The sequence below is a fragment of the Cynoglossus semilaevis genome, chromosome 17, assembly GCF_000523025.1.
Source record: "Cynoglossus semilaevis isolate Cse_v1.0 chromosome 17, Cse_v1.0, whole genome shotgun sequence".
Lineage (NCBI taxonomy): Eukaryota > Metazoa > Chordata > Actinopteri > Pleuronectiformes > Cynoglossidae > Cynoglossus > Cynoglossus semilaevis.
Genome location: NC_024323.1, coordinates 4464324 through 4491485, shown reverse-complemented (window position 1 = coordinate 4491485; position 27162 = coordinate 4464324). Strand labels below are relative to the sequence as shown.

General features: G+C 40.5%; 1 protein-coding gene across 1 annotated transcript; it reads left to right on the top strand.

The window, feature by feature from the left end:
• Nucleotides 1–12127: 12127 nt before the first annotated feature.
• On the top strand, nucleotides 12128–20683 carry gpr146 (G protein-coupled receptor 146). Its single transcript, XM_008329492.3, has 2 exons — nucleotides 12128–12492; nucleotides 18984–20683. The coding sequence occupies exon 2, from the start codon at nucleotides 19025–19027 to the stop codon at nucleotides 20024–20026; it is 1002 nt and encodes a 333-aa protein (XP_008327714.1). The 5' UTR covers nucleotides 12128–12492; nucleotides 18984–19024; the 3' UTR covers nucleotides 20027–20683.
• Nucleotides 20684–27162: the final 6479 nt, after the last annotated feature.

Genomic DNA, 27162 nt, shown 5'->3' with positions numbered 1-27162 from the left:
TAAAGAATAAATGTCTAAATAATGAGCTAAAGCTAAAGGTCCCCAGCTTTTTTTGAACCAAAGACTGGTCAGCCAGTACTGGCCAGTACTGCGTACCGGTAGCACTGCACCAATCCTTGAAGGATCAGCAGGAGTAAGTCAAAATAAAACATCCTTTAGGCTTTTTTGGTTAGTATCAGAGTCTCGAAAATGCACTGTGGCCAACTGTACATGTACCGAATGACACAGGTACAGGGAATGGTCCACAGACCTAGGGTTGGGAGGAAAGTTAGGGGAATGGTCCACAGACCTAGGGTTGGGGGACCCCTATTCAGCCAAATATAGTTCACAGGAGGACAAAAGTTACCTGACGAGATGATTTACTGTAATCTGAAACAGCAGGCCCACTCTTGTAAAGACAGCGTTAAAGACCAGACTGAAAGGCCAAGGTTTCAGTCACCAGCCTTATCTCTGTGACGTCTGTCTTCACTCTGCACCACCTGCGTCTCCAGAACTCCGAGATTATTATTATCTTTCCATTCATCGTCTACACCCTAATCTTTTTGGAGAGTCATGGGTGGGCTGGAGTCAATCCAAGCAGTAAATGGACGAGTCCTGGTACACACTGGAAAGCCTCAGGGTCCATTAGAGCGCCACATATAGGGCACCATATAACCCAGAGTTTTCCAAAGTGGGGGGCGTGGCCCCTAAGGGGGCGTAGTGCCATTGCTGGCAGGACACAGATAGAATGAATGAATGAATGAAACGTAACGTAGCATATTCAAATACTGTAAAAGTTTCACAAGAAAGTGGCAGAAAAACTGTTGAAGGTGGTGTAAAATGAATATCTGATAATAATATTGCAGAGAAGGAGGTTTTTTTTTTAATTCTTACGTTTGTTTTTCCTGTTACCTGTTTGATCCACTCTAAGCATTTTATGCTCCTGCCAACTGACCAAAGTTGGCAATGCTAGCATAAAATGGATGAGTTAATGGCGCGCGGGGCCCCCGCAGAAAAAGTTTGCGATCTACTGTCCTAATCCATCAACTGAAAGAAAATGCACTCAAACACGAGGAGAACAGAAATCTCCACAAGATCGCGTTGGTCTTTGAACCATGCCAACAACAACTAACCGACAAGGCGTTGTTTTTATAATGCACACATTTTCAGCAATACTGTCGATATGGATTCATCTTAATTGTCAACATTTTATTTCTGTATTCCAGAAACACAAGCGTCAGCATCAAGAAAAATTTTCCAACCTCACATTACAGGAAAATCACACATTGGAGTTTTTCATCTTTCCACAAAAATGTAGCGAAGTGTTTCAGGTTTTTTGCTGGAATTTTTCTCCTTTATAAGCGGATACATTAAGACCCCCTCCAACCCCCCCATTCCATGAGACATTTATCATTCGACATTTTCCAGCAACTGTTAGTCCGTGGGGATTGTTTTCTGTAAATAGAAACCACTGGTCCCTTCCTGGGGAACTGGAAATATGACTACGGCCACGACGTCACTTGGCAGCCTCACCTGCACACAAGCGATTGTCTGAGCCAGCGGGGATACGAACGCGTCAGGAAGCTGGTCCCCGAGCCAAACAAAGATTCCTGTCAGTATGAAACGTTTTATTTCATTTCGATCATTGTCCCAGTACAGAGACTGAAGCGTTCGTTCAGGAAATTAAGTTCTAAATCTGGCAGTAGATAATGCATCCATAAAAGAGAGACCAAACAATCTTGTTTGTGTGGTTCACCCCTGAGCGTCCTTTAGGAAGAATCGTGTTTCAACGAAAGCTTTCAAGTCCTTCCAGAAAAATGTGATCTCCTGCCGTCTGCAGCGCAGGAGCTCCCCCCCCCCTGAACTGTGGGGTCAGTGAGAGGGAAAGGTGGTTCAGGGTTGGAGCCAAAGCCGGAGGCAGGCTTGAGGCCGGTTGCATTATGAAAGACACAATCACACAGCTGTGTGTGGACAGCCTCCCACTGTTCTTGCTGATCCATCACAACGGCCCACTAATCCCTCTTAGATCTGCTCGTCAGGTTCCAGACTGTGCCCATACAGTGGACCTGCTTCATCTGGTAGAACCAAACAGCGGAATAATCCTGGCTTAGGCCGATACAGAATGGTGCAAGGGGCGGGTACCCTAGGTGGGAGTCCTGGGGGCCCCGCATCAACCGCCGTGCTGCCCTTTTCTCTGTTCCACCGCGAAAAACAGTGCAAGAAAAAGAGAACCGTCGTCAGGACTTTTTTATGTTTGTCTGTTACATAATAATATATATAATAATTTATAGTCTGGAAATTACGGTACCTATGTTACTCACCTACGCTAACACAGTGGTAACATCATAATCTCGGACAGTGGATTCTATCCAGGACACTTAACCTGTGTTCGATCGAACCCCAGGGGTTCGGTGAGTCAGTCTCACCGACCAGCCTACAAATGTAAACAAAGTTGTCTTCTGCATATAGCGCACCAAGACCTTCCCAATAAATTTATGAGCGATGGCGACATAACCAAAAAACGCTGTAGGTCGAGGACGTCGTAAACCGAGGACCTCCTGTATTATCGAAGTTGAAGTACAAGGTTTTGGCTGCTGTGTGTACAATTTGGCATTTATTTAAATCATTTATGTAGTTTTACTGGAAGGACACTGGCTGAGATCACTACTGAAGATTATTAAGAGCAATCGGATATATTACGCCATCAAAGACGGGGTTTGATTAACCCGACTTTCGTTTGAAAGACCACCCACTATTCCCGCTAAACCAAAGCCACCGCGTCTTAATAATTCAATCAACCTAAAATTGTTTCCACATAAAATATGTGCTAATGTAGAGACGTTTGACTAATTCAAAGCTGAGATTCAAATGCATGTCATGGGCACAAAGCTGAGATTCAAATGCATGTCATGAGCAGATGAACACATTTTCGACGAGTGACGCAAATGAAGTTCACTTCAGTCTCATCTCGAACATGTGTTTCATCTGTTCTGTGACTTTCAGTGATATACAAAAGTACACATTACAACGATTGACCTTTGGGTCAGTGCACATTTTTTTCCCAAGATTCCAGCCATAGCAGCGGAGGCGTGGGTACATGCGTGCGTGTTTTTCTCCGGGCAGTTGAGGTCCACCTCAGTTATCCAGCAGGCATGTCGCTTTTCAAACACACCCACAACCAAAACATGAACTGTCCTCCTCAATACTCCAGGAATGCTGCAAAGCTACGCAGGTCTGAGCCATGTGCTGCAGGATGACATTATTGGAATAAAGGCTTGAGATCACTGCAGATTTGTGCGGTGATAATACTTGGACCGCTTCGTGGCTCTGGGCGGTTATGTGTGTGTGCTTTTTGCATATGTGCATGATTAAACCCTGAGGTATTTCTGGCATTGGGACAAGAGTGAGGCAAATGATGATGATGAAGGAGCCATGATCCACCAAAGAGCCACTCCACTGGTTTTCAAACAAAAGCCAGATATTGAAGACTGTGAAATCATACATTCCATTTCTCAAAACTAAGAAATCGTGACAGTTATGCTAACCTCGCTGCAGTACGTTCACACCTTCTTCACTGGATCGTTAGACAGAATATTAGGAATGTCCTACTTTTTGAAGTAGTTGTACGTATTGCAATAGGTTGGGGCCTCGGTTTGCGACGTCCTCGACCTCTACAGCGTTTTGTGGTTATGTCGCCATCTCCCATAAATTTATTAAGAAAGTCTTGGTCCGTCTTCCCAACATGGCGTTTCAAGTCTCTCTATATACGCAGAAGACGGCTTTGTTTACGCCATAAATTAGATTGTGCTACATTCGTTTGTGTTGTTTTTTTGTGAACTTTTTGCCCTTCATTATGACTCTCAGGCATGAGTCAGACTCTTCTGATGTTTTTATGTCCTAGATTATGATGTCATCGCTGTGTTACCACAGGTGAATAACAGGTACAGTATGTGAGAAAAGCAGAACTCCGAAGTAAGTGGAGGACCCCCTGTGTTGTCTAAGTGAACTCAAAAATAGCTGAGCTACAGAACTTAGCCAGCAGGGGGCAACTTGGCCAGTAAACAACAAGCTTGTAACAACACTCTTTGTGAAAAATTCGGGGGAATTCTCTTTAGGTTGCTTTATTAACAAAGACCAGAAATGACAAAGATCCACTGGAAACAGGAACTTGGAACCAGGAATGCAGAAACAGGGGAACAAGGAACAGAAACAAGGCATGCAGGAACAACGCCACCAAGAACATTACAAAACCACACTAATGACCTGGATGACACTGATTAACTCCACAGAACAGACCAGAGGAAAAGGGAAACAAACGGACCTCACACTTAGCTCATAATTTCATTTTTACATGATTATAATCTGGTCTTTAGCTAACGCCCCAGAAGAGGTCTTGTATCGTACTTATGAATCTCCAAACCTATGCGGACCCCGTTCCTACAGTGCGATGTAACTCGTAAGTCAGAACCCGTATTCTGTCCATAAGTACCTATGTCTCTCAGCTACGCTAACACAGTGGCAACATCATAATCTAGGACATAAAAACAACACGGAGACTTTGGTGTCAACAGTCAAAGCTTGCGGTGACACAAACACACAAACTTCCCTCGTGGGAAGTCTTTCTCCAGGAAGTCTTCTCACAGGACGACAGTGTGAAGCAGAGTCTAACACGGTACAAAAAACAAAAACAGCCGCAGCCTTTTCCCTCCTATTTATTTATTTTATGGCCTCGTCCTGGATTACTAAGATCTCAGCTGCATCCACATGCTCTGCTCTGCTGATGGAATGTTCAAAAGTACAACTTTCGTAACTGTCCCCCAAACCTGGTATCTCTCTGGCAGTTTTACTTTTTTTTAGTCAATACAACTGTCTTGTGTAAATTCCAATCCAATTTTAAATTAAAAAAAAAAAAAAAATTAAAATGACACAAAGATGCATATCATGTATGATTGACAGCAAACAATTTTATATGGGACATCCTTATTAAGAATCACTGAGCCATCTGTTGTACATAGGACTAAGCTTGTTGTCTAAATAACACCTGTCGATCACCTCACCGCTGATCTGTCGCTTTATTGGTTGACTGAAAGTTATCATGAAACTTCATCCCCTCATTTTTTGTTAAAAAACAGGCACTTTTCTTGTTCCTCCTGTTTTATTTTTCCTCTGATCATTTGACTGTTCCACTGTTCTCTGTCCTTTATTGACTTTTTTTTCAGCTGTACAAATCCCTGGACCCTGGACCTTCCGTCAATCATTACTAAAAAGGTTTTCAATCCAGCTGTCCATCTCCTCGATCTGTAGCAGCATTTTAGGTTCAAATTTTAGTCCCTGCGACGACGGCGCAACATAGATCCGTTATCTTCTGGGTTGTCACTTTTCCAACATCCGTTCCCTTAATCCGGTCTCTGAGCCACCGAGAGAAAGGTATTTATCTTCCTCGGGCTTCTATTTAAAAGTGGAGGCTAAGCCAACCGACGCCGGAGCCTGATCAACAGACTGTAATCTACACTTCAGACCTAATGAGCTTAGCGTGGTCACTTTGGCTTAAAGACATGGGCACATGCTTCCCCCATCGCTATACAACTCACCTTTGGATGAGTCCAACTTTAAAACAGGTTGTTATCGCCTTACTAACAGACAGGACCGGTCTGTGACCATGTGATGTCATAGCCACAGTGCTAAAAAAAAAAGCAATAATGATAAGCCCTCACAAACACCTGAGATCTCCATTGGCGAATATTTGTTTTCTGTTTGCATGTGGAAGAATATCTCGAGAACTACAAGAGCCGATCGATTGAGTTACCAGAATTCACGTGGTACAGATTTACCTTTAAATCTTCCAGTTAATGCGGCAGGATTCTGCAGACCGCATGTGAGGGATTATTATGGCATTAAAGCTGAGCCGTCACACACCACTGACTTAGGCTAAAACTGTAACTAAGGCAGAGTTTGGTACGGTAATTACGTTGAATATACATCTATCGGGAAATCCTATTGGACAGTATTCTTGTGCGCTTCCTTTGTTTGTTGACAGGTTTTTTTGTCCTCATTGATGTTTCTAAAGGGTATTTAAACAATGATCTGTCATATTTTATGGATGTATTTCATACATGTACCTGTAAGTAATAGATTACATACTACCCAAATTACATTGTACTTCAGTTCCTATGGTGCGGGGCAACTCAATTTTCATCAGAAAGGTCTGGCTTGGGAGTCAGAATGAAGGGCAAAAATAAAAAGGAAGCGAATGTAACACAATCTAACGTTTGGCGTACAACCCGCGAAAGTAAACAAAGCTATCTTCCGCATAAAGCCAAGTTCCCATGCAAAAATGTTTTAATGCTGTATGTCGGAATGATGTAATGGACATTCTTAGTGAATTTATGATAGGTGGCAACGTAACGTAGGTCGAGGACATGGTAAACCGAGGACCCGCTGTACTATTACTTAACTTTGGTCCATTCTTCTGACCATTTTATCGAAACATTATTTCACTGTAATGAACCCAGGAGCAACTTTAAGTATTTCTTAAAACTAACCTTTGGTCTTTTAGTCATTTTTTTAGCTACATTTTAGCTAATTTTGGCTAACTTGAGCCACCCCAAATTTAGCTAAATTTGTTTGCACGGTATATTGCATAATAATGTTGACCTTTTATTTTGTTTTAATAACGGTCTCTTATTTTTTTAGGTAAACTTATTTGACCAATTTCTGACTCACTTTATTTTTTTGTCTGGTTTTTGGAACAAATTCTTCATAGTTCCTTTTTATTCAGGTTTTGTTTTATGTGTAACTTCCTGTTTCTTTATTAGTGTCGGAAAAGCAAGGACAATAGACAATAAAAGCTCTGTTTTTACAACAGATGACTCAAAGTTTTCAAGGCAAAAGTCCCTTACATTCCTACTATGACAATAGCTAAGCTTAAAATACAAACAACAATCTGTTATTCCCTTCTTTGAATACATAGAGAACAATAGCTAAGCTTAAAATACAAACAATCTGTCATTCCCTTCTTTGAAAACATAGAGAAAAAAAAGCTTTCACATAAAATATCTGGTCCAAAATAAACCAAATGAGTTGCAATTTAATGCTCAACAAAGTCACTTAAATTATATTTTATCTCCTCTGTGCAGCTTTTTGGTCAAATCTCCTTATCGGCCAAGCGCAGCAAATGCTACATGTATCATTACGTGCTCTTGGTTAGGCCGTTTAGTTCACCCTAACCCTGCTCGCCATCTCTCAGATCTCTTCTTGATTTATTCAATTCATTCATTCAGTGTTTTTTATGCTTTCAGTTTTTTAAACCCTTCAAGCTTTTATGGACTCCGAAATGGTACTTTTACTTGACTTAGGATATGGCTTTTCGAAAACTCTCTCCCGCAGGAAATATATTTCCACAGTCTGCCGGCTTTACTGTTGGCTATGGAAAAAATAAATCTATGTCTTGAGTTAAGAAGAGGTAGAATCAAGCTGCATTTTTATTTTCTGGTAACAGAGACCACGGTATCGTAAAGTCCTTCGCATGATTCTTGCGTTTTAGCTTAGCCATTACTTTAGCATCATACCTTTCGAAGTACAGACGTTCAAGAGAGAGATTTCATTGTTCAGTTCAAACTTCAAGTACTCTCTGCTTTCGCTCTCTCTCTCTCTCTTTTTTTTTTTTTTACTGTGAAGCGCGCCTTACATCAGAGAAGAGCCTCGAGCTGAGCACATGATTTTATTAATCCACATCTATGACTCTTTTCTAACCCTCCCTTAAATTTCTATCATTACTTTAAGGAGACTACGCCACAGGGGGAAAACCCCTAATAAAGACTTCCACCGCAAGCATGCTGCCAAAATTAAAATTATTTTTTTTAAGAATTCAAAGAAAAGGGTGATTGATTATACAAGCCTTTGTAGGGGTTTTTTTTGGTCAAAATAATAAAATAAAAAACCAGCAGTAAATTACCTAGATTACATTTTTCTACTGCAGTTAACGCTGATGAAACGGACCCCAATATTTGTTTGTGATGTGTGGATCATAGTGAGGCGTTGAAGCTGTGCATTTTTTCCTATGACAATTTGTTATTAGGTCAGATGTTACACAGAGACAACACTGGAGTGTGGGGGTAATATTTGCCTCCATGTAAGTACTTCTCAAATAGTGGAGCCGTGAGGGGCTTCCAATGGAATATGGGACGCTGGACATCAGTGTTGTGATGCTGTAGTATTTCAATTCGTATGGGTGTGGGTCGGGGGTGGGCGTGAAAACATTTCTGTCCCCAAGGACGGGGGGTGGGGGGTGGGGGGGGGGGCATGACAGAAAATAATTGAGAACCACTGTTGTAAGGTGAGATCCATCCTCAAGGGTTTTATCTGCTGGGTTTGTTATTGCAGAGCAGGATATTGAAGCGTGGATGTGTCCACAGTAACGCCCAGATTATGACCTGATATGACCTCACTGATACGGCTGTCATGTTTGTCCCCAGGTACTTAGTCAGGGTGAAATGGGCTTTCATAGATTTCCAAGAGCGCGTGTAATATTGGAATCAGACATGACATTTACTCAGAGTGACTCATCGGCTATAAAAGGACGAGTTTTATACCGCTGTAGAGCTGTGTAGTTCATAGTCTGCAATGGAACTGAAAATAAAACTGCCTGTAACTTATGATGTTTAAGACAAATTTTATTACTAAATGCCGGCAAGTAACTAGATACTTATTTCATGTTCAAATCAACAAGGTTATTGGTTGGTGCTGATTCCTCACATCTAAAGGTTGTTGGTTCAATATTCTTCCCAACTTCAATTGTAAATGGATGTTTATTTGCATGTACAGGGAGGAACTGTATCCTTTGTTGGGAATCCGTTCATATGGCGCAACGTAGCTCAATTTTCTGATGAACTCACATACACCGTACTCTGGTACCTGTGTCACTCACCTACGCTAACACATGGTAACATCATAATCTAGGACATAAAAACATCAGAAGACTTCGACTGACGCCTGGGAGGCAAAGGTTCCCAAAACAACAAGAACATCACGAACGAAAGAAATGTAGCAAAATCCAATGTATGGAGTCCAACGGCGAACGTAAACAAAGCCGTCTTCTGCACATAATTAATTAATACATTTACGGGAGATGGCGGAGGTGGTGGTAGTGGGGGAGGGAAGGAGGAAGCTGAGTCAAGCGGTAGATATAATGTGACCTCTCAGTCTGCTGTGCCAGTTCCTCGTCCTCATCATTTCTTCATCACAAAAGGTATCAATGATTCTTCTTTTCCGATACAGATCGGATGTTCAATTTTCCGTAATCTCTGGACTCCGCTTTTATCAGCAAATTTTGTTCCTCTGAATTAGGCACGGGCAAACTAAGGCCCGTGGGCCGGATGTGGCCCATTAAGCTTTAACACGCTCCATCTTTTTACTCCTGACCCGGCCCCAAATTTTAGGACAATTGTGGCCTACAAGTCAAAAGGTTTGCCTGTGCCCAATAACTACAATAAAATCTTCCGAACTCTACTCCCCCCTGAACCTTCCTGCAGGTGGTGAGTCCACTGGAAGGTACCACCCTGGTGTTGCACATCAATGAAATAGACATTGCCTCTGGGCCAAAACGCCACCTCTACTTCAATCTGATCATCAAAATGGTTTGTCTTTCAAAATCTTTGAGTCCGCAAGGTACATGCATGTAGGGACAGAAAAAACGAAAAGATAGCGCTAAGCTAATGTCATGCATGACTGCACTCTGATCCTACACCTGGAAGCCGCTGGGATCTTCCTCTCATATCTCGAATCAAACGAATTAAAAATAAATTAAAACGCCCATTGTTGTGTTGTCAGGCAGGTTTTTCAAAGTGTCAGAGCTGCAGGTGAAATCACAGTGAAGAGGGAAATCTGTGCCAACAATACCAAAAAAAAAAAAAGAAAATCATAAAGTTTCACCCTACAGCAGGAGAGGGAGACATTTGTGAATCTTCTTTAAACCTCAGCTGCACTTTCACCAGATGTTCCTTGGCCTTGGGAGTTGTGATGAAATAGTAGTTAAATTTTAAAGCTATAGAAGGGAGAATCGACTCTTGGGTCTTATTTCCAGGTCGTTAAAAAAATGAATGTTTGGTGTTGGATGTTCTTTGTCTTCGGCTCCTTCCACTAGAGGAAGTCAGACAGCTTTTCTTTCAGTCCATGACCTTCCAAGACTTTTTTCTGTCTCTGAAAGCTTTTTTTTTTTTTTTTTTTTTACATGAGGTCTTAAAGCATTTTTGGTCGTTACTGCTAGTGTTACAATCACAGCTGTTGTCAATGTGTACATGACTATAAAAATCTGGGAATTTTTATTGACTATCCCAGCTTTTAATTAAGTGCGATCTTATATGCTTTGGATCCGAGGTGTCTGATTATTCCTTTTCAAGAGCATCCAGATTTACCTGAAGGCCAAGTGCTCTTGCTGTGGTACTTGAGATTGTAATTATATTTAAATGTTAACCAACACACCGCGGTCTTCGTGACTTTATTGATGTGCGTGACAAATTGGTTTATCAGTTATGGAATCCGGGCCACCCATTTTGCAGATTTATTACATCATTCATTTATCATAACGCATTTCAATGCATTATACTTCAGATAGCAAAGCAAACAGCTGTAACGCCTGGCTGCTTAGGCTACGCAAAGATAGTAAAAATTGAATGCAGTAGTCCCTCGCTATTTTGCGAATCAATTACCAGAAACGTCCCTTCTGATGTTCTCAATTTTTTTAAAAAATGCAGTTCTTTTGGTATTTTATCACTAAAGGAGAGCTGTAGTTATGATTTACCCTTAAGTACTCATAAACTTCGGAGTCCTTATTCGGTGGGCAAGCATGGGTTTGCGTTAGCATGTTCTGCCTCTTGTTTTGGCAATTTTGTCACGTTGGAATAAAGAATAAAACAGAAAATGAACAACGTTGTTCGTTTTAAAGAAGATGCTGTCGAAGCTTTGATGAAACTCCGGGGCGCAGGTCTTGCAGAGAGCAACACAAGCAGTGGTCTGTCCGTTTCCAAGCGAGTGCATGTTACATTTATAGTGTGCTGGATACATTTGTGTGTGCGTACAAGAATATGAGTGCACGTCATGCTCAGTACAATCGCCACCTGTGAGATTATCTGGCCTAACAGTAACTCAAAACAGGGAGTATGTGGATACACTTTTCAAGGCCTTACAGGAACCTGAGAAACGAGGATGAGTAGATTTCCCATCGCTGGCTAGCGTGCTGGTCGTCAAATGGCGAATAATAAGACAGGATATAATTTTGTCATAACACTCTAAAAGGACAAGGTTAGCGGTTGCGGTGTTGATTGCAGTCTTACACTACCTGACTGAGGACAAACACATCAGGAAAATCATGCAGACTAATGCACGGAGAGAAACGGAAGGTTTATAAGACAGTAGTGAGAGCTGCTGTGATGTATGTCTCGCAGACAGGTCGATGGTTGTATGTGGGACAATTCTGAGAGGTTCCGTATCTTTAGATGTGTCATGCTAAAGCGGTTTGGCATTGAGTGACGCCAAGGGCCTTGAAAATACATTACTGTCTATGACTGTACTCCCAACTATAGACTATGAACTAAATATAAGAACTGGACAGAGCCATCTTCTGTCCCCAGTGTGAAGGACACAGGCCTTTGGACTAAAGCTACTTCTCACTCGTCGTATTACATTTGCGCATTCTAATCTTTGGAAATCTACAGAAAAAAATATTTGGACTAAAGCTACTTCTCACTCGTCTTGGAAATCTACAGAAAAAAATTAATATAATTTATAAAACACACCAAATGGTGTGTACGTTTTCTTGGATTTTCGTACAATGTTCACTATTCCTGAGCTTTTGTAGTAATGCTGACGTTGTTCTTCTCCATGTGGAAGGTCTTAAATGGCTCTTCCCAGCTAGTTACGTTTGGTTCGAAGTTTAGCTAAGGCATTATGTGGTTATGGTAAGTCCGAATGTAAATAAATGAAGGTCGGGGGCAGAGTCCCGACAAGAATAGCTGAGCAAACGTGTGCGCGTGTGTGTATATTTATGTGTGCTTCGAGTAGTAACGGCGTCTCAGCTTTCCCCGCCTCCTTTTCTCTTCCGTCCAATCAGAGCCAGAGAAACGTCCACACGGGGGCCTGTTCTCTGGTTCTCTGCGGCGGCGGCGGCAGCGAGTAGAGCAGACGGTGGGGGAGGGTCACGTGTGTACACAGTGTGGGGCTCAGCGGCTCTCCAGCAGTAGTAAAAAGTCTGCGTCGGACGGCCCCCTTTTTCAGAACAAGCCTCGTCCAAGAAGTTGAGTGGATGTGAAGCAGAGTTGAGAGTCCAAATGCGATAAAAACAACTCCTTTGGCTGCGGCAGGACTACTAGACTAACCCGGAGCGTGTGCTTTTCCAGGATCTCACCCACTTAGGAGCCGTGTTGTCAAATGCAAGGAACGAGAAATGTCCGTGAAAATGCTACATCCCAACTCAATGCCTCCGTAGGTTTGTCACCGAGCCAAGTCCATACGATTCTGGTAAGTGTTAACGTTCGCTCCGTCTACTCTCTCACTATGTTGTGCTTAAAAAAACAAAACCCTTGATGAAATGTTATCTCCACGGTCACACGGAGGTGGAATTAACGTATATATATATGAAAAAAAAGAAAACCCTGTGCTCTAGACTTGGCAACAATAGTCTCAGAAAAGGGAGGAATACAACACCATGACAACTGTCCACGCTTTTTTAACGCACAAGCAAGTAGTAAAAGAGAAACCCGCAGTGTCTGCAGTCGTAACAATGATTATTTTTGTAGTAAATCACAGACCTGCAATAGTTAGCGTTGTTGTTTTAACCTCCAGTATACTGTGGGTACAGACACCTGAACCCGTTTCTCACGGGATCATCTTTCTCCGGTGCTGGGAAGAGAGAGAGAGAGGAAAAAAAGAAAAAGTTTTATCAGTTCAATCAAAGTCCCATTTGCTCAAGACATTATTGCAACGTGACCTGAAAAAAATTAAAAATTATATATATATATGTATATATGTGTATATATTTATATATGTGTATATATATATATATTGACTTTGCTCCGTACTCCATTTGTCTATTATTATTATATAGGGTATAAATGTATTATATATTTATAAATATTATAATATATTCTTATATTCTATATTTTATAAAGTATTAACGCAAATAAGTTGAATAGCTGACCAACATACAGTGCTAGTGATATATTTTAAAGCAACATTAGTTTATCTAGGTTCCTCAACGTCGGAAGATTAGCAAAAATCTGGACATTTATGTACACTTTTATACAATCTTAGGGGTTCAAAACACATAAAGGTGGATTGAAAATGAAAGTCTTTTTATTGTGGAAATGTTGTACCTTACAGTATGGTGAAATGGTTAGACACAGCAGAATTAATTTACAACTTTAGTCCTAACGGTTTGTCTCGCGACTGTAAAAAGGCTATAGAATTTCACCAAAAAAATAAAATAAAAAATTGCGTTACCAAAAAAAAAAAATTTAAAAAAAATGCAGCTCTGTTCTCCATTAAAAAGCCCATTGTATTTTCCCACTGAAAGCCAACGCTAACAGAACGCCAAAGTGACTCCGTTTATCATGTGATGTTTATACGTGATACACACAAAAAGGAGGGCAGCACTATTTACACTGCTCTTAATACGGACCACTGCTCTCACTTACAGGAACAGGCTATATTAGGAGTCTTTTTTTCTGTGATTCTTTGTTTGATGACAAATATACTTTAAGATCTTCTTATCAGCAAAAGACAAAAAAGTCTAGCTTTGTTTACAAAACATCTCCAGTCAAATACCCGATTTCACTGTTTTCATGAGACAGTTCCAGATTCTAAGAGGAGGCCATCCGTACCCATGTATTAACCACCTGCCTTTCTTAAACGCATCTTCCCTTTCAAGTTCTTTTTAATCAAACACGTTTGATCAGAACTTCAAACAGGAGACAGAAGTTCAAATTCAAGGGTTAATGCACACCAGTAGGTACCACGTGATCCTGCAGAGGGCAATCTAAAGCAAAACAGACCTGCGGTGCAGACAAGTACAACACTTGTGTCTGAGTAGGAATGTATTTTTGGTTCACTTGTTCTAGAGAACAGTAGTGTATATCCATCCATGACTGTTTAGGTCACTTTCCTTTTGTTGTTCACTCGGTTCTGCAAATCACTTCACAGGACAACCAATCCACCAATAAAAAAAAATATAACTCAACTTTATTGGTAAAGCGATACCTTTGGCCAAAGTAGAGTACACAAACATGGGAACATGACTACTTCACCCTTGCACAGAAGCAGGTATTGGCAGGTTTCAATGTGTACCACACCACGCAAAGTAAAGTTGTCAAATCTTTAATACTTTTTGTCATGCTCTTATACTTGCCCCCGGCCTAACCATTGAAACACAAACGCCTCATCCTTACTCTGTCTCTTAGTCTTGAACTAAGAGACACAGTAAAGTGCCCTCTGACTGTCAGTTGCACTTGTCGCTGGCACTTTTGTCCATTTGTCCAAAGGCTGTGTGTGCTTAATGTCTGTAAGCCCACTCGATGCTGGTCATTGACCTCTGACTGATGCCAATCTGACAGTTCAGCATGCTGTCACAATGGGATTCAGGGAAGAGTGTGGTGTCTGAGCATGAGTCATGGTTGACCCCAAGCCTGATTCCACCGAAGCATCTTAACAGGAAAAACAATTTATTCAAAGATGTTGCGACGCTGTGTTACATCAGTCAGAGAGTACTTTTGAAATACATGTACAATATATACATGAGAACTTTAAACATGTTAATATGTAATGCACAGTCAAGACTTTAGTAAGTTTACATTTTCTGAATAATCCTGGCATAGCTACTTCATTCATGCGCTCATTCGCCGGTTGCTACCAAAATTAGCATTTGAAAGAAACCACCAAACAGTTTGGAGCGTGCAGGTTCAGTGTCTTTTGAATTAACGATCTACCCCTCATTTTCTTACGAAGTTCAAAGTAGTGATTTTTGTTGAAGACCATAATTTAATATTCTAGAATTTGAAATGCCAGAAAGACCACGTCAACCCTAGCACAGCTGAAAATGCGAGTCGTGTGGTCTTATTTCCTTTGTGATGTACAGTACTTGTTCTGCTGCCGTTGCTCCATTGCACACGACTGCAGGCATGAACAGCCAATCATGTGACATCACTCAGTGTGTTCTGAGAAGAGCCTGTAAATTCCAGTAAGGATATATGAGGGGTGTGGGCCTAATATGTCACACTACTCCCATCAGCCTGCGAGATCTGGCTGCAAAAACAGACGTAAAGCATGCGGGCGTTTCTGTTACAAGATCGTGTTTGGTGGGGCCGACGAAGCATGCTATAGCAGGACCTCCCCCTTCTGGGAGTATTTATCTTAACCGTGTCTGACATAAAATGCTGCAGAAAGTTCAACTAGGGATTTGACCCTGAGTCAAGAGCTTCACTCAAAGTCACGGTCAAGGGGAACACAACACAGACCTCATCACGTTTGTTAAAGGGCTAAGTACTACAGCTGTGTAGTTTTACTTCCGTTGACCTTTTACGTACGCATATTACAACAATGCATTTGAGTAAATTACACGTCAGTCAAGTTTCCTCTAAATGTTAGTTTTCTATACTGTAAATAGTGTTCGGAGAGACGAGTCAAGTTTCCTCTAAATGTTAGTTTTTCTATACTGTAAATAGTGTGTAAAGTGTAAACGGTGAGTAATGAAAGAACATTTCGAACATTATTTCTATACCTTGACTTAAGATATACATTTATTGGTATACTTTAGAGCTACTGTATCATAATCATAATCACGGTGATTTTATCTATCTGGTTTCCAATTCTGAAAAGTCCAAACTTAGTTGATCCTGAGCCAGTAGTTCAGAACAGTGTGTCTCAGTTAAGCAGTCACATGTGTCACATTGTTAATTTCCACTATCGATTTTGTCAGATGAAAGCATGTACAAAAATAAAAGTTTTCTTCTGCACAAAGTGTACTTGTCATAACTAGTCATTTGCGAAACATTTCCCACAAACTGAACCGAGTCACAGGATTTCTCAACAGCTTACAAATAGTGGAAAGAGGCGCTTTATAAAAATTGGTTTTAATAACTTACATGAGCACTCTCTCTTGCTTGACTTGATATGAAATGTCCAACTTAACTAAATAGAAAACGTTCATACAGTTTCTCCTCTCATCTACCAGATACCCCGCCAAAATAAATCCTTTTTAATAAGTCCTTTTTTTATGTTTTAAGTGTTGGATTAGGTACGCCGTACCAAATGACCAACTTAGAAATTGTTTATCCCACAGTCGTGGCAAGTAAAGTACTTCCAAGCCAACATATTAGCTCCGACTAATCTTCCTCTCCTCGCATACGCAAACTGGCCAAAAAACAAACATTCCTAAAAATTGTTCGAATTTTTATAAAATTTTATTTGATATTTTAGTTATTGGTTTATTAATTTGTTTTCATGGTTAAATAAGTACTTCCTATAAGAGAAAATTGAGAATGCTACCGTATATAATAATAAAATGTGTGATAAAATGTGGACAACCAAAGATAATTAGCAAGAATGTAGGCCGACTAACTTTGAATGGTCTACATTTAGACAAAAGTTAGCAAATTAGCGGTAATCAACTTTGCCCAGATGTAGTTGCAGTGTTGTCCGGAAAAGGCAAAAACAGCTCGAAGTCAACCACAAAAACAAGAATGTAAAAAGATATTAAGGTATCCCATGAGAGTAGAGCCTGTTGCACAGAAATATTACTGATTTATTCAATAATTGTCTAGGAAAGAGATTAGAGAGATAGAGACAAATGTTTGAAGTTTGAATTAATTTGAATAAATTAAATTAATTAAATGCCTCTGTGCTTGGATCAGAATATTTGCGTTTACCCCGTTCCCTGTTTTTCCCTCAGTTGAGTGGAAAAAATGCAGTTCATTATCACAGACTGCTGGCATAATGTGCAGCGGTGCAGTGCAACAGCAGCTTATGCACACCACATATTTGGCCTCCAGTGATCTGAGGCAGACGGGGAGGTTCTGTAGTTGTTGTTTAAGGTGGAAATCTTTGAAGTGTTGACTATAACCAGGTGCAGTCTACAACCGGATCAAATTTGTTTCTGGTATTAACCGTGTTTTCAGTACCTTGTGCCAAGTTTAAGGTTTGTCATTTTCCATTTTCCAGTTTGTAATTCGCCAACAAAAGCATCCATGTACATTATCTAATGAGGCATTGAATTTAGAAACTAGATAAGGGCAACTTTTCTTCACAACGTGGTGGTTCGAATTCACACGGTTGATTTACTCGTGGCAACATCAACATGTCCTTTCCAGTCAGTTGGGAAAATGCACAACTTTAAAAGTTAAAGCTGTAAAAGTTACTGATTGGCCATTTGAAGCTTGTCAAGTAACCTGACTTGACTTGACAAGCATAAGATAGCCCGACTTTAAAGTTGCGAACTTTACTCCTAAGAGGATACGTCATTGTTTTTAAACTCCTCTAAGACACAATTGAAGAGGCCGCGGAAGCTCCAGCTAACCATCCACCATCCATTGAGAACAAGATACACAAGACTATGTTTTCAGTCACATATTTTAAAAAGTAATGTAATTTAGCTAAAGTAATTATCACAACATGCCGAGAGCCATATAAAAGTAGAGCATTATGAAGGATAAACGGCCTACATGGGAGACAAGCTTTGTCTCTGTCATATATAGACTTCAGTTTTGTTATGATTTACATTTGTGTACTTGTTTTATCGCAACTTGATGACTGATCCAACAAAAAAAATCGGTCGCAGACCTCTGATTTAAAGGCCCTAACACAAAAACTGATGAATCTCTTGGCGTTTTAGGTCAAAATGATGAACCTAAAATTCTTATGAGGCACAGAAAACTAAAACCACTTCTTCAACTTCTAAATCTAAAAACAGGAAGTCACAGGTGCGCAAGTTTCCAGACTACCTGTTAACTGGATGCTATCCGCAGTCACGACTGCTTTATAACTGCTTATTTTGGCTTCTTCAAAGACAACGCCAGTCGATTGCCGAGGATTAAACCCCCGGCAGAAATTACCCTAAAATAATCTCCTTTGATACTTTATTATTTGAGGCTTTTGAACTGTCGGAAGCTGCAGGCTCAAACCAGTAATGAGAGGGAAGAGATGTCTGTTTACGACAGGTGCTAATTAATAGTGACACCCCATGGAAAAAAGCAGTCAGCTTAATGGTAGCATGCTGAAGCTCTTGCCGAAAAAAATAAGGTAACCGACATCGCTGTCGCTGGAGTGTTAGTAACAATGTAATCCAGGCAAAACCAGATGGAGTATATCACCATAGAGCAGTGTACTATAAAGATTGGCTTAATTTTGGATTTAATACCAAGCAATTTAATGCAAGAATAATGCAAATAATGCCAGCGTATGCATTTGGAAAGTAATGCTATCTATCAGATTGAATCTGTATTAAATAAAAATTTTTAAAAAATCAATGAAGTAATGTATTCCATCCAAAAAAAAAAATCCATTTGTTTTCATACGACTATATTTACTAATGTTGGAGTTGTCCCTTTAATCTGAACTTGGCATTTAAAGGTCATGGGTTTTTACATGTCTAGCCAAGACCTTGAAAGGAGGCTTATCTACTCCTCTGAGGCACCGAATCAGAAACCTCATCTTCAACCAAGAGTCTGTGCTTTCTTTAGACAAATCTGTTGGATTCCGTCATATCTAATCACTTAGACGTCTTTGAAAATACAACAAATGTCAGAGGACGCCAAGCACAACAACACTGACATCTAAGTTTATGTTCCCATCGAAAAAACAAAGATATTACAATCCAAAAGGATAACAAACTTCTTTTTTTTTTGTAATAAACAAACGTCTTTAAACTGATCCTGTAGTCACATTAGAAAGTGCTTGGCGCTATGTCTTAATCTTAGGTGTGAAATGATCGGTGCAGTAACTCTTTTCTTCTCTGCCTGCAGCTGACCTGTTGAGCTTGCTTGACCGGTGTCAGAGGCCAGCGATGTGGATCTGCATGGTTTACAATGAAACCGACACCAGCGTGGACTTTCACCTCTGTGAGAACTTTAGCCTTATTCTGTCGGTCTCCTCGCTCATCTACCTCCTGGTCTGCTTCCCACTGGGCCTGTGCTACAACATGCTGCTGGTCGCAGTCAACCTCTCCAACAAGGTCTCCATGACCATGCCAGATGTCTATTTTGTCAACATGGCCATCGCGGGTCTGGTTCTTAATGTGGTCGCACCCATTGAGCTGCTGAGCCCCACCTTCACCCGCTGGAATGTTTGGGAGTACAACAACGAGATCTACATCACCCTGCTCATCCTGTTCAACATCTCATCCCTGGTCATCATGTATTCCACCACGCTGCTCAGTCTGGACTACTACATAGAGCGTGCGCTGCCTCGCACTTACATGTCCAGCGTGTATAATACCAAACATGTGTGCGGCTTTATCTGGGGCGGCGCGGTACTCACCAGCTTTTCCTCGCTGCTTTTTTATGTGTGCAATCACATTTCCACCAAGATGGTTGAGTGTTCAAAAATGCAGAACAAGGAAGCCGCGGATGCCATTATGATGTTTATTGGCTTTGTAGTTCCGGCTGTGGCTGTTCTTTATGCCTTTGTGCTCATTTTGCGCATCAGGAAGGAGTCCACCCCTCTGGACCAAGACTCTGCTCGCTTGGACCCTTCTATCCACAGGCTGCTACTAGCCTCAGTCTGTGTACAGTTTGTACTCTGGACCCCATACTATATGACCCTTTTGGTACACACTGTGGCTGGTGCACCGGGATACCTTAGCAATCCACAATACTTACCCACCTATTATTTCTTTAGGTGTGTGTCGAAGTTGTTGGCCTTCTTCAGCAGTTTTGCCATGCCGCTCATGTACAGACAGATGAATAAAAACTTCTCCAACAAGCTCCAACGGCTCCTCCGGCGGCTGCACTGCAGAGATCAACCGTGCGCTCATGAACGCTCGACAGTTCAGCAAGTAGTGTCATGAGGACGCCCAACTCTTAAAGGCTACTCTGCAAGGCCTGGTCAGCACTTATTCACCATGTTCCTCACCAGAGACAGAATCAAACTGTTTTGCCTTGGTGCTACGAACTGAGTTAATTGACAAAGCTAACTCTCTTGTCTCCTTAAAAAATGGTATCTAATCTGCATTGAGTGAACTGAAAAAAAAAAAAACCAAACACCTAGAGCTGCTTTTTTTGTCCTAGATACAAGTCTTCCTGTATCAGGGTGAAAAATTTGGCTCAACCCGTTCACACTAGTGACAATGTATACATTCGTAAGAAGGTGCGGTTATTGAGACTCTCTCTCAAGCACTGTTCCTTTCGCTTTGGCTGTTGTGTGTTCATGCATGACTTCCCAATACTACTGTAAAGTTCCAATATGCTAGAGGAATACACAAGCTGAACAAGGGCTATCACTTTTTTTTTTTTTTTTAAATCGTAAAAAATCTCCCCAACCCACATTCAGAAGAAACTCCACAGCACAACATTTTGTGAGCACTATTACAGCTTACCTACAGTTCTGAAACACTCTAGAACTCCAGAGACCTAAACATGTGTGCACAGGATGAGCTAACAGGCAATAACACCTACCTAAGTTCTCATTGTATATTTGCCAATTTGGCATGCCAAAAAAAAAAAAACGCAAGAGCTCAAAGATACCTGCCCGGGCAGCCAAGCAGTACTTTCAAGGATGTACAGAAGACTTGAACATCAAGAGTGTTTCGATGACCAGCTGCTGGTTGCGTTGAACCATGATAATTGGCTGTTGTTTATTTTCATCTTCGAAGATCAGAGCGTGGCTTGCCTGCTAACCGCAAAAACACCAAACTAGATCCTGCTTGTTGTCTAGGAAATAATTGCGTTGAAGTGGGTGAGCTTCAACGATTATTAAAGTGGCATTAGTGTTAAAGAACACAATATGATTTTTTTTTTTTTAAAGTAGTTAATTCCACTTTCCTCACTTATCACGAGCCTCATATATTTATGCTTATAAGCTCGCCGAATCACCGCCCTTTCATACGGATGGTAGGTTTTAATGTCAAACAAAGGGCTCATGCATCATACGTCAACTCCTCCAACCACTCTGAGTCGTATTTTATTGTTTAAATATGCTCTTACTCCTACACTCAAACAGATGTTTAAATTTCAGATGACAAGTGACAACCCAAACCAGAACCAGGAAGCTATAAACTTTTATTGTCAAGTGACGTCAATCGTGCAGCGTTGTCAAAATTGCACACCAACATCCATGTTTGCTTTCCTGAAGCTACGGGCTTCAGTCACACAAACGAGAACGAGACGGTGTCAAACCTTATTCCTCACAGGTGAAAGACTACAGTAACAGTCGCCTCAGTTTCTAAAGCTGTTTTCTTCACGTATACCGTAACTCTAATGTAGTTATAAGTAGCTGCTATTGTGAAGAGTTGTTCGCATCGTTTTATTTAAAAAGAAAAACGAAAAAAAAAATCCTGACCTTTTGAGCCACTCGCAGGCAAAAAAAGTAGTTTTTTTTTCTAACATGTGAAGCTCTGCAGTAAATATTCTTAACCACATCATGTTTATATCACACATAATTACGTCATGTGCTTGTATCAACATTCAGGGTTCATTCAAAAACCGGTTTACCTCTTGTGCTCTCTGCTGAGGTCACATCACATTTCTTCTGTAGCCAGTAGTTTAAATCATCTCTAATTTAAGCCACAGCTCCAGCTAAGTATGTTTGGCCTGTGTGGGTATTATGCATGCAGAACCCCACACAGGGACAGTCGAGTCAGCAACAGGTCATTAAGAAACCCCCAAGGAGTGGGAATGTACATTCCCTAAATTGCATGCACGCTTTACGAGTGGTTTGGGAGAAGAGGTCCCTTGAAATATGCAGCCTGACCCAAATGGTCCAGGGTAAACATCAAAAACCTTTGTTCAGAGACTCACCTGCCAATCGTAAACATCAAAAACCTTTGTTCAGAGAGTCACCTGCCAATCAACTAGCTACAAAGAACACAATTGACACACGAAAGTTGCTCACATGATTCCAAATTGTGAAAGGAGCAATAAATGATTTTCACCGTTTCTGCATATGTTGATTTGTTTGTTTTGTCTTGTATGCGTTACTTTGTCATTAAAACACAGAGAAAGAACAAAACATGTGAAAGTACATGTAAGTCACTACGACTGCTCTTTGTCACTGATTCTGTTCCTAACCTTTTGGGATAGATTTTCTAGGCAAGAAGGGGCATTGTGGGGATCCGAATTTGATGGGTTGAGGATTCGGTTGCTGCTTTTTGCAGATGATGTGGTTCTGTTTCAGGTCTTATTGGAAAGGTGCGCAGTCGGATGTGAAGCTTCTGGGATGGAAATCAGCAGCTCCAAATCCGAAGCCATGGTCCTCAGCGTGTGTCCTCTATGGTTCAACAATGACATTCTCCCCACTTGGAGGATTTCAGGTGTCTGGGGGTCTGGTACACTAGTAAGAGTAGAATGGAGCACGAGTTGATGCTTTAAAAAACGTTATTGATTCCACACTGGGGAAATTCTTTTGTTAACAGCAGATCTGCTTCAACAGGCTGCCCAACGGGAGGTGCCAAGTAAGTGGTTCCTCTGGGACTAGAACCCAGGACCTTCTCTGTGTAAGCTTGTTGTCCTTGCATTGGTTCCATTGTGTGGAACCAATGCAATGTCCCAGTAAACAGGAAAAGGTTAAGATGTAGGTAACCACATTCTAAGAGAAGGTGTTGTGCAAGTTGATGTCAAGCGAACCGGGCAAACACAATCATAACATAATTACCTATAAATAACATTAAGTTTGCATGAAATGTTTGTGCCTGTTTCGGCCCACAGGCCATACCTTTGACCACCCCTGCTTTAGATTCTCAGTATGTGACCGCTCTTGTGTGACAATCAAGAGTGGTGGGATCTGGGGGGTAGCAACAATTCAAACATTCTGGGAATTGTTTTGTCTCCACCTGGGTCTGACAGTCTGACAGTGCTGCCATTCACCATGACAGGAATGTTGTGTAGGCTACAGCTGAAAACAGTACTGTCTGCATTCAGAAAAGAACCAAATGCACGACTGCACGTGAGCAGACTATAGAGAATGCACGCCTTTGTCAGAACAAGCATTATAATTTGATAAGATAAAAACGATAGCACGACAAAATAAGGTCATGTGTGTGTTCAAAACGAAACTATACCAGTCTGGCAGCAGGAGGGCGAGGTTTGGGTTTGACCTATAGAGTGGGTATGATGATTTACCTTGAAATATGAACAGATTTAGGCTATTTGTACTAAACATCATTTGATTTTTTTTTTTTTTTTTGTCTGTCTGTCTGTCATTGTTCTTCGCTAGCTATCAGTTGATCTTGAACTTCCTCCTTGAAATATCCTGCTAAACATCCCCTTTTCAGGATCCAGTTTTCAGCAGAATTCCTGGACTTCCTTGTTGATTTTATCAGTCAAATCAGTTTCGGGCAGCTCTTTAATTCATGGGCAAAAGCTGTGTTTTTTTTCCTGACAACAACTTTTAACGCTAACAACAGTCCGTTTACATTGATTTAATTTCTGGCCCCGGCAGTCTAAACATGCTGTACATGGTTCCTGATGCTCCACTTCCTGTGGAGGAAATTTCCATTTACCCTTAATTTAAAGTCAGTATATCTGTGGGAGGAAACCAGGAAGACCTACGCTCATACTCAGGAAGCACAGGCAAAGAACATGCAAATTTGAGACACAATGTAAATCTGTGACCTTCTAGTAACAGCGGTTATCAGTGTCCCATTGATAATAATAATAGTAATGATGAAATCATATATTTTGAAGAGCATCGTACAAGAATCGCTGAACCCATCTGACCCGAGTCTTGGTGGGTTTGATTGAAAGCCTCACCTCGCTCATGGCTCAACTGCTGTGCCCACAACAAGACAGTTTAGATTCAATCTCACCACATTCAGACAGTTGTTTCTATTTTCTCTGCCACAACCGCACAAAGATGAAAACAGGCTGATACACACTGGTCTCCCTGTCACCAAACGGCAGACAGATGCATTTACAGCGACAAACCAAACTCTGCACAATAATTGCTTTCTGGTGGAGCATAATCCAGTGAGTTGTGTATTGCGTCAGCTGAGTCAACAATAACATTTTCAGGTTGACAAAAATACAGAAGATAACCGAGAAAATATACCCTAAAATTGTCCTTTAGAATGTCACGGCAGTGACACTAATGGTCCTGCAATACACTAGAACATGTCACTCTAGGCCCCTGTAACACAGACAACAACTGTGTTTTGCTACGTAAGGACTTACAACCATTGTTTTGTCTATTATATGGAAGACAAGTAGTTATGTTGTACATCATAGATTATCATAGATACTGCAGGCTTTGTTTGGAGATAACAAATAGCCAAAACAAAAGCAAAGGGGTATCGACATATCGCTAACAAAGAGCAAAACCTCTAGGCAGAAAGGGAAGTGCAGGATCAAACCAGCGAGAAATCTAGAAGTTCACTTCTAGAAAGAAAATGATCCCGTGCGAAAGCAAATAAAGTAGCATTAAAGGTTGACCAAAAGAAAGAGTTAGCTATAGCCAAAAGGCTAACAAATTGACAAAATCTTAAAAATAACAATAACGTCAATGATATAAGTTTTATGTAAAGTTTAATACCCACAATGCAACTAATAATTCTCTAAAATTACTCTACGATAAAAATAAAACAATAGTGGGGCGATAATGATGCAAAGATGTAGAGATTATGAAGGAAGGTTTCTCGCTCAGGTGGAAACCGAACCACCAACGGGTAACTGGCTAATGGCTAATTACATTTGTATATTCAATAGCATATTTAGAACATTTTTTAAATCACGGATCAAAAAACAAACATGAAATGAAATGGATCCACGTGTCATATTAGACTCTTCACATGGTTCTGTATATAAAAACCCAGAAAGGCCTTCAGCATATTCAATAGCATATTTAGAACATTTTAACATTTTTAAAAACCCAGAAAAGCCTTCAGTGATCTGAGAACAGGGCAGTGCTGACATTGCACAGTTTCTTTTGTGCTACATTAGTGCTAATGTTGTTTTTCTCCTTCCGAGGTTCAGGCCAGACCAAAGGTATGAGGGTCAGTTCCAGTCGCATGTAAAGCCCTGAGCATCAGACCACCTATGTAGTCAGAACAGTGGGCTTGTGGCTTTAAATATTTAATCTGGCCGCCAACCAACTTTCACACACAGCTCCAGACCACCGTAGATTTTCTGGATGACGCTCGGCTCAAAGCCTGCGGGAAATAAAGTGGGAAAACGTCACTGGAAATAGGCTGAAGATTCCATCAGTCAGAGGGAAGTCGCAGAGACAGAGACGCGTTCTATCTATCTATCTATTTACTCATATAAGCTGAGCATACTTAATACATACATTGTATGTTGTGATACTGATTAAATACTGATAACAAAATGTCATAGTGTAAAGCCCATCAAAGTGAAATGTGTTGTCAAATCTCCACTAGATTGAAGTGGATTAACAGCTTCCTTCAAAGGAGTTGCTGCAAAGTACGTACAAGCAAGTCTAGGCAAGACCAAGCAAATGTGGAGGTATCACGCTAGCATATCAAAAGAGTACAGTATATAGTTACGGAGCCTCGGTATTATCCAAACCTGCTTTATAATGACATGAGAAGATGCCCCCGGGGGTATCTGGGCAAGGTTGAACCTGCCATATTAGAAAAAGTGCAATAGCTCTATTCATCCTACCAGTGTCTGCAGAAAATGATAACAACCAAACTTAGAGTTTTAACTCAATTATTGTTACATGGAAGCCAGTTAGGGTGGGGGTGAGGGGGCAAAAACCACCCTGTGACCATGGGGTAAAAGCTATGTTAAAACAATGATATAATAATAAAGTTATTTAAATTATGTGTTATGTGGAGGTACTATTAATAAGACTTTCGGTTAGCATAGCGTGGATACATTAAGGAGGTTCTTTTAATGCTACAATTCAACGTTAGTCGTTAAATTCTTCCGAAAATTTTTCCGAAAAGGTTTGGGCTGCCAGTAAATAATTTAGGAACCACTCTTCTAGAGCACAACCAAGGTTTCCATAATGAAAACTGTCCTCACTGAGTGTCTCAGAGTGCAGCGGGAAAAACATTTTCGGGGCTCACTCTTTATGTCAGTTCGCCATCCAGTGGAGCTTAATGAGAAGTGCACCTACATCCCCGTTTAAAATGTGAAATAATTGATAGTGACGGTAAATGAAAAGGCAGAGTGGAGCCAGAGAGGGAGACGGAAACCAGAGCAGTGTCTATAAATGTTTTTGTTATCTTTTTCCCGTCCAGTTTATATAAGCCCCATCTCTCGTACAGGCCTCGCTCCAGCAGTGCAACTGTCTAGACTCTCTTTCTGTTTGTCACATTAAAATGTACACTTTCCAGATGGGACTCACAGGTGACTTAGGCTCAGTGTTGGCTCAGTTTGACTCTTTCCTTTATCTGGAGTCAGTCTGTATCAAAATCACTTATTATATTATTCGTATACAACGTGACTTTGAAAGTTGTAAATAGAAAGAGAAGCTAAGAAGTCCTTTATTAGTCCCACAGTCGGGGAAATTCTCAGTGTTTAGAGCAAAAGAATACAAAGAGTGCAGTACAGAGTATGAAGAAGTAAAGTACAGCCTAGTGCTACAGATATCAGCGTGCCTTTTTTGTTTGTTTGTTTGTTTGTTTTTTACATTTATACTGTTGATTTTGCACATTATTATTAGTTACTATGAAATATCGCAGGTCAGAAAATACTGCGAAAAAAGTGAACGATGTATAAAAATAGTTTGTCATAATAATAATGCCAAGAAGAGGAATCAAAACAAAAAAATAAAATACAGATATTATATATGTATATAAATTAAATATACATGTATATTTTATATATTAAAAAATAAATGAAAACTATAATGTTTGAAACAAACTAAAAAAAAATCCTTGGAGGCTTTACAATAATATGAAATGTATTTCTAATAACAGTAAAACATAACAGTAAATATATATAATATAATATATATATATATTTTTTTTTTTTTTTTTAAGTGACTAGCCTGGTAAAGTATACTGTATTAAAGCTATTGCCGTTT

Coding starts and splice junctions, on each gene's coding strand:
- gpr146 (XM_008329492.3), top strand. CDS start 19,025: ATGTGGATCTGCATGGTTTACAATGAAACCGACACCAGCGTGGACTTT.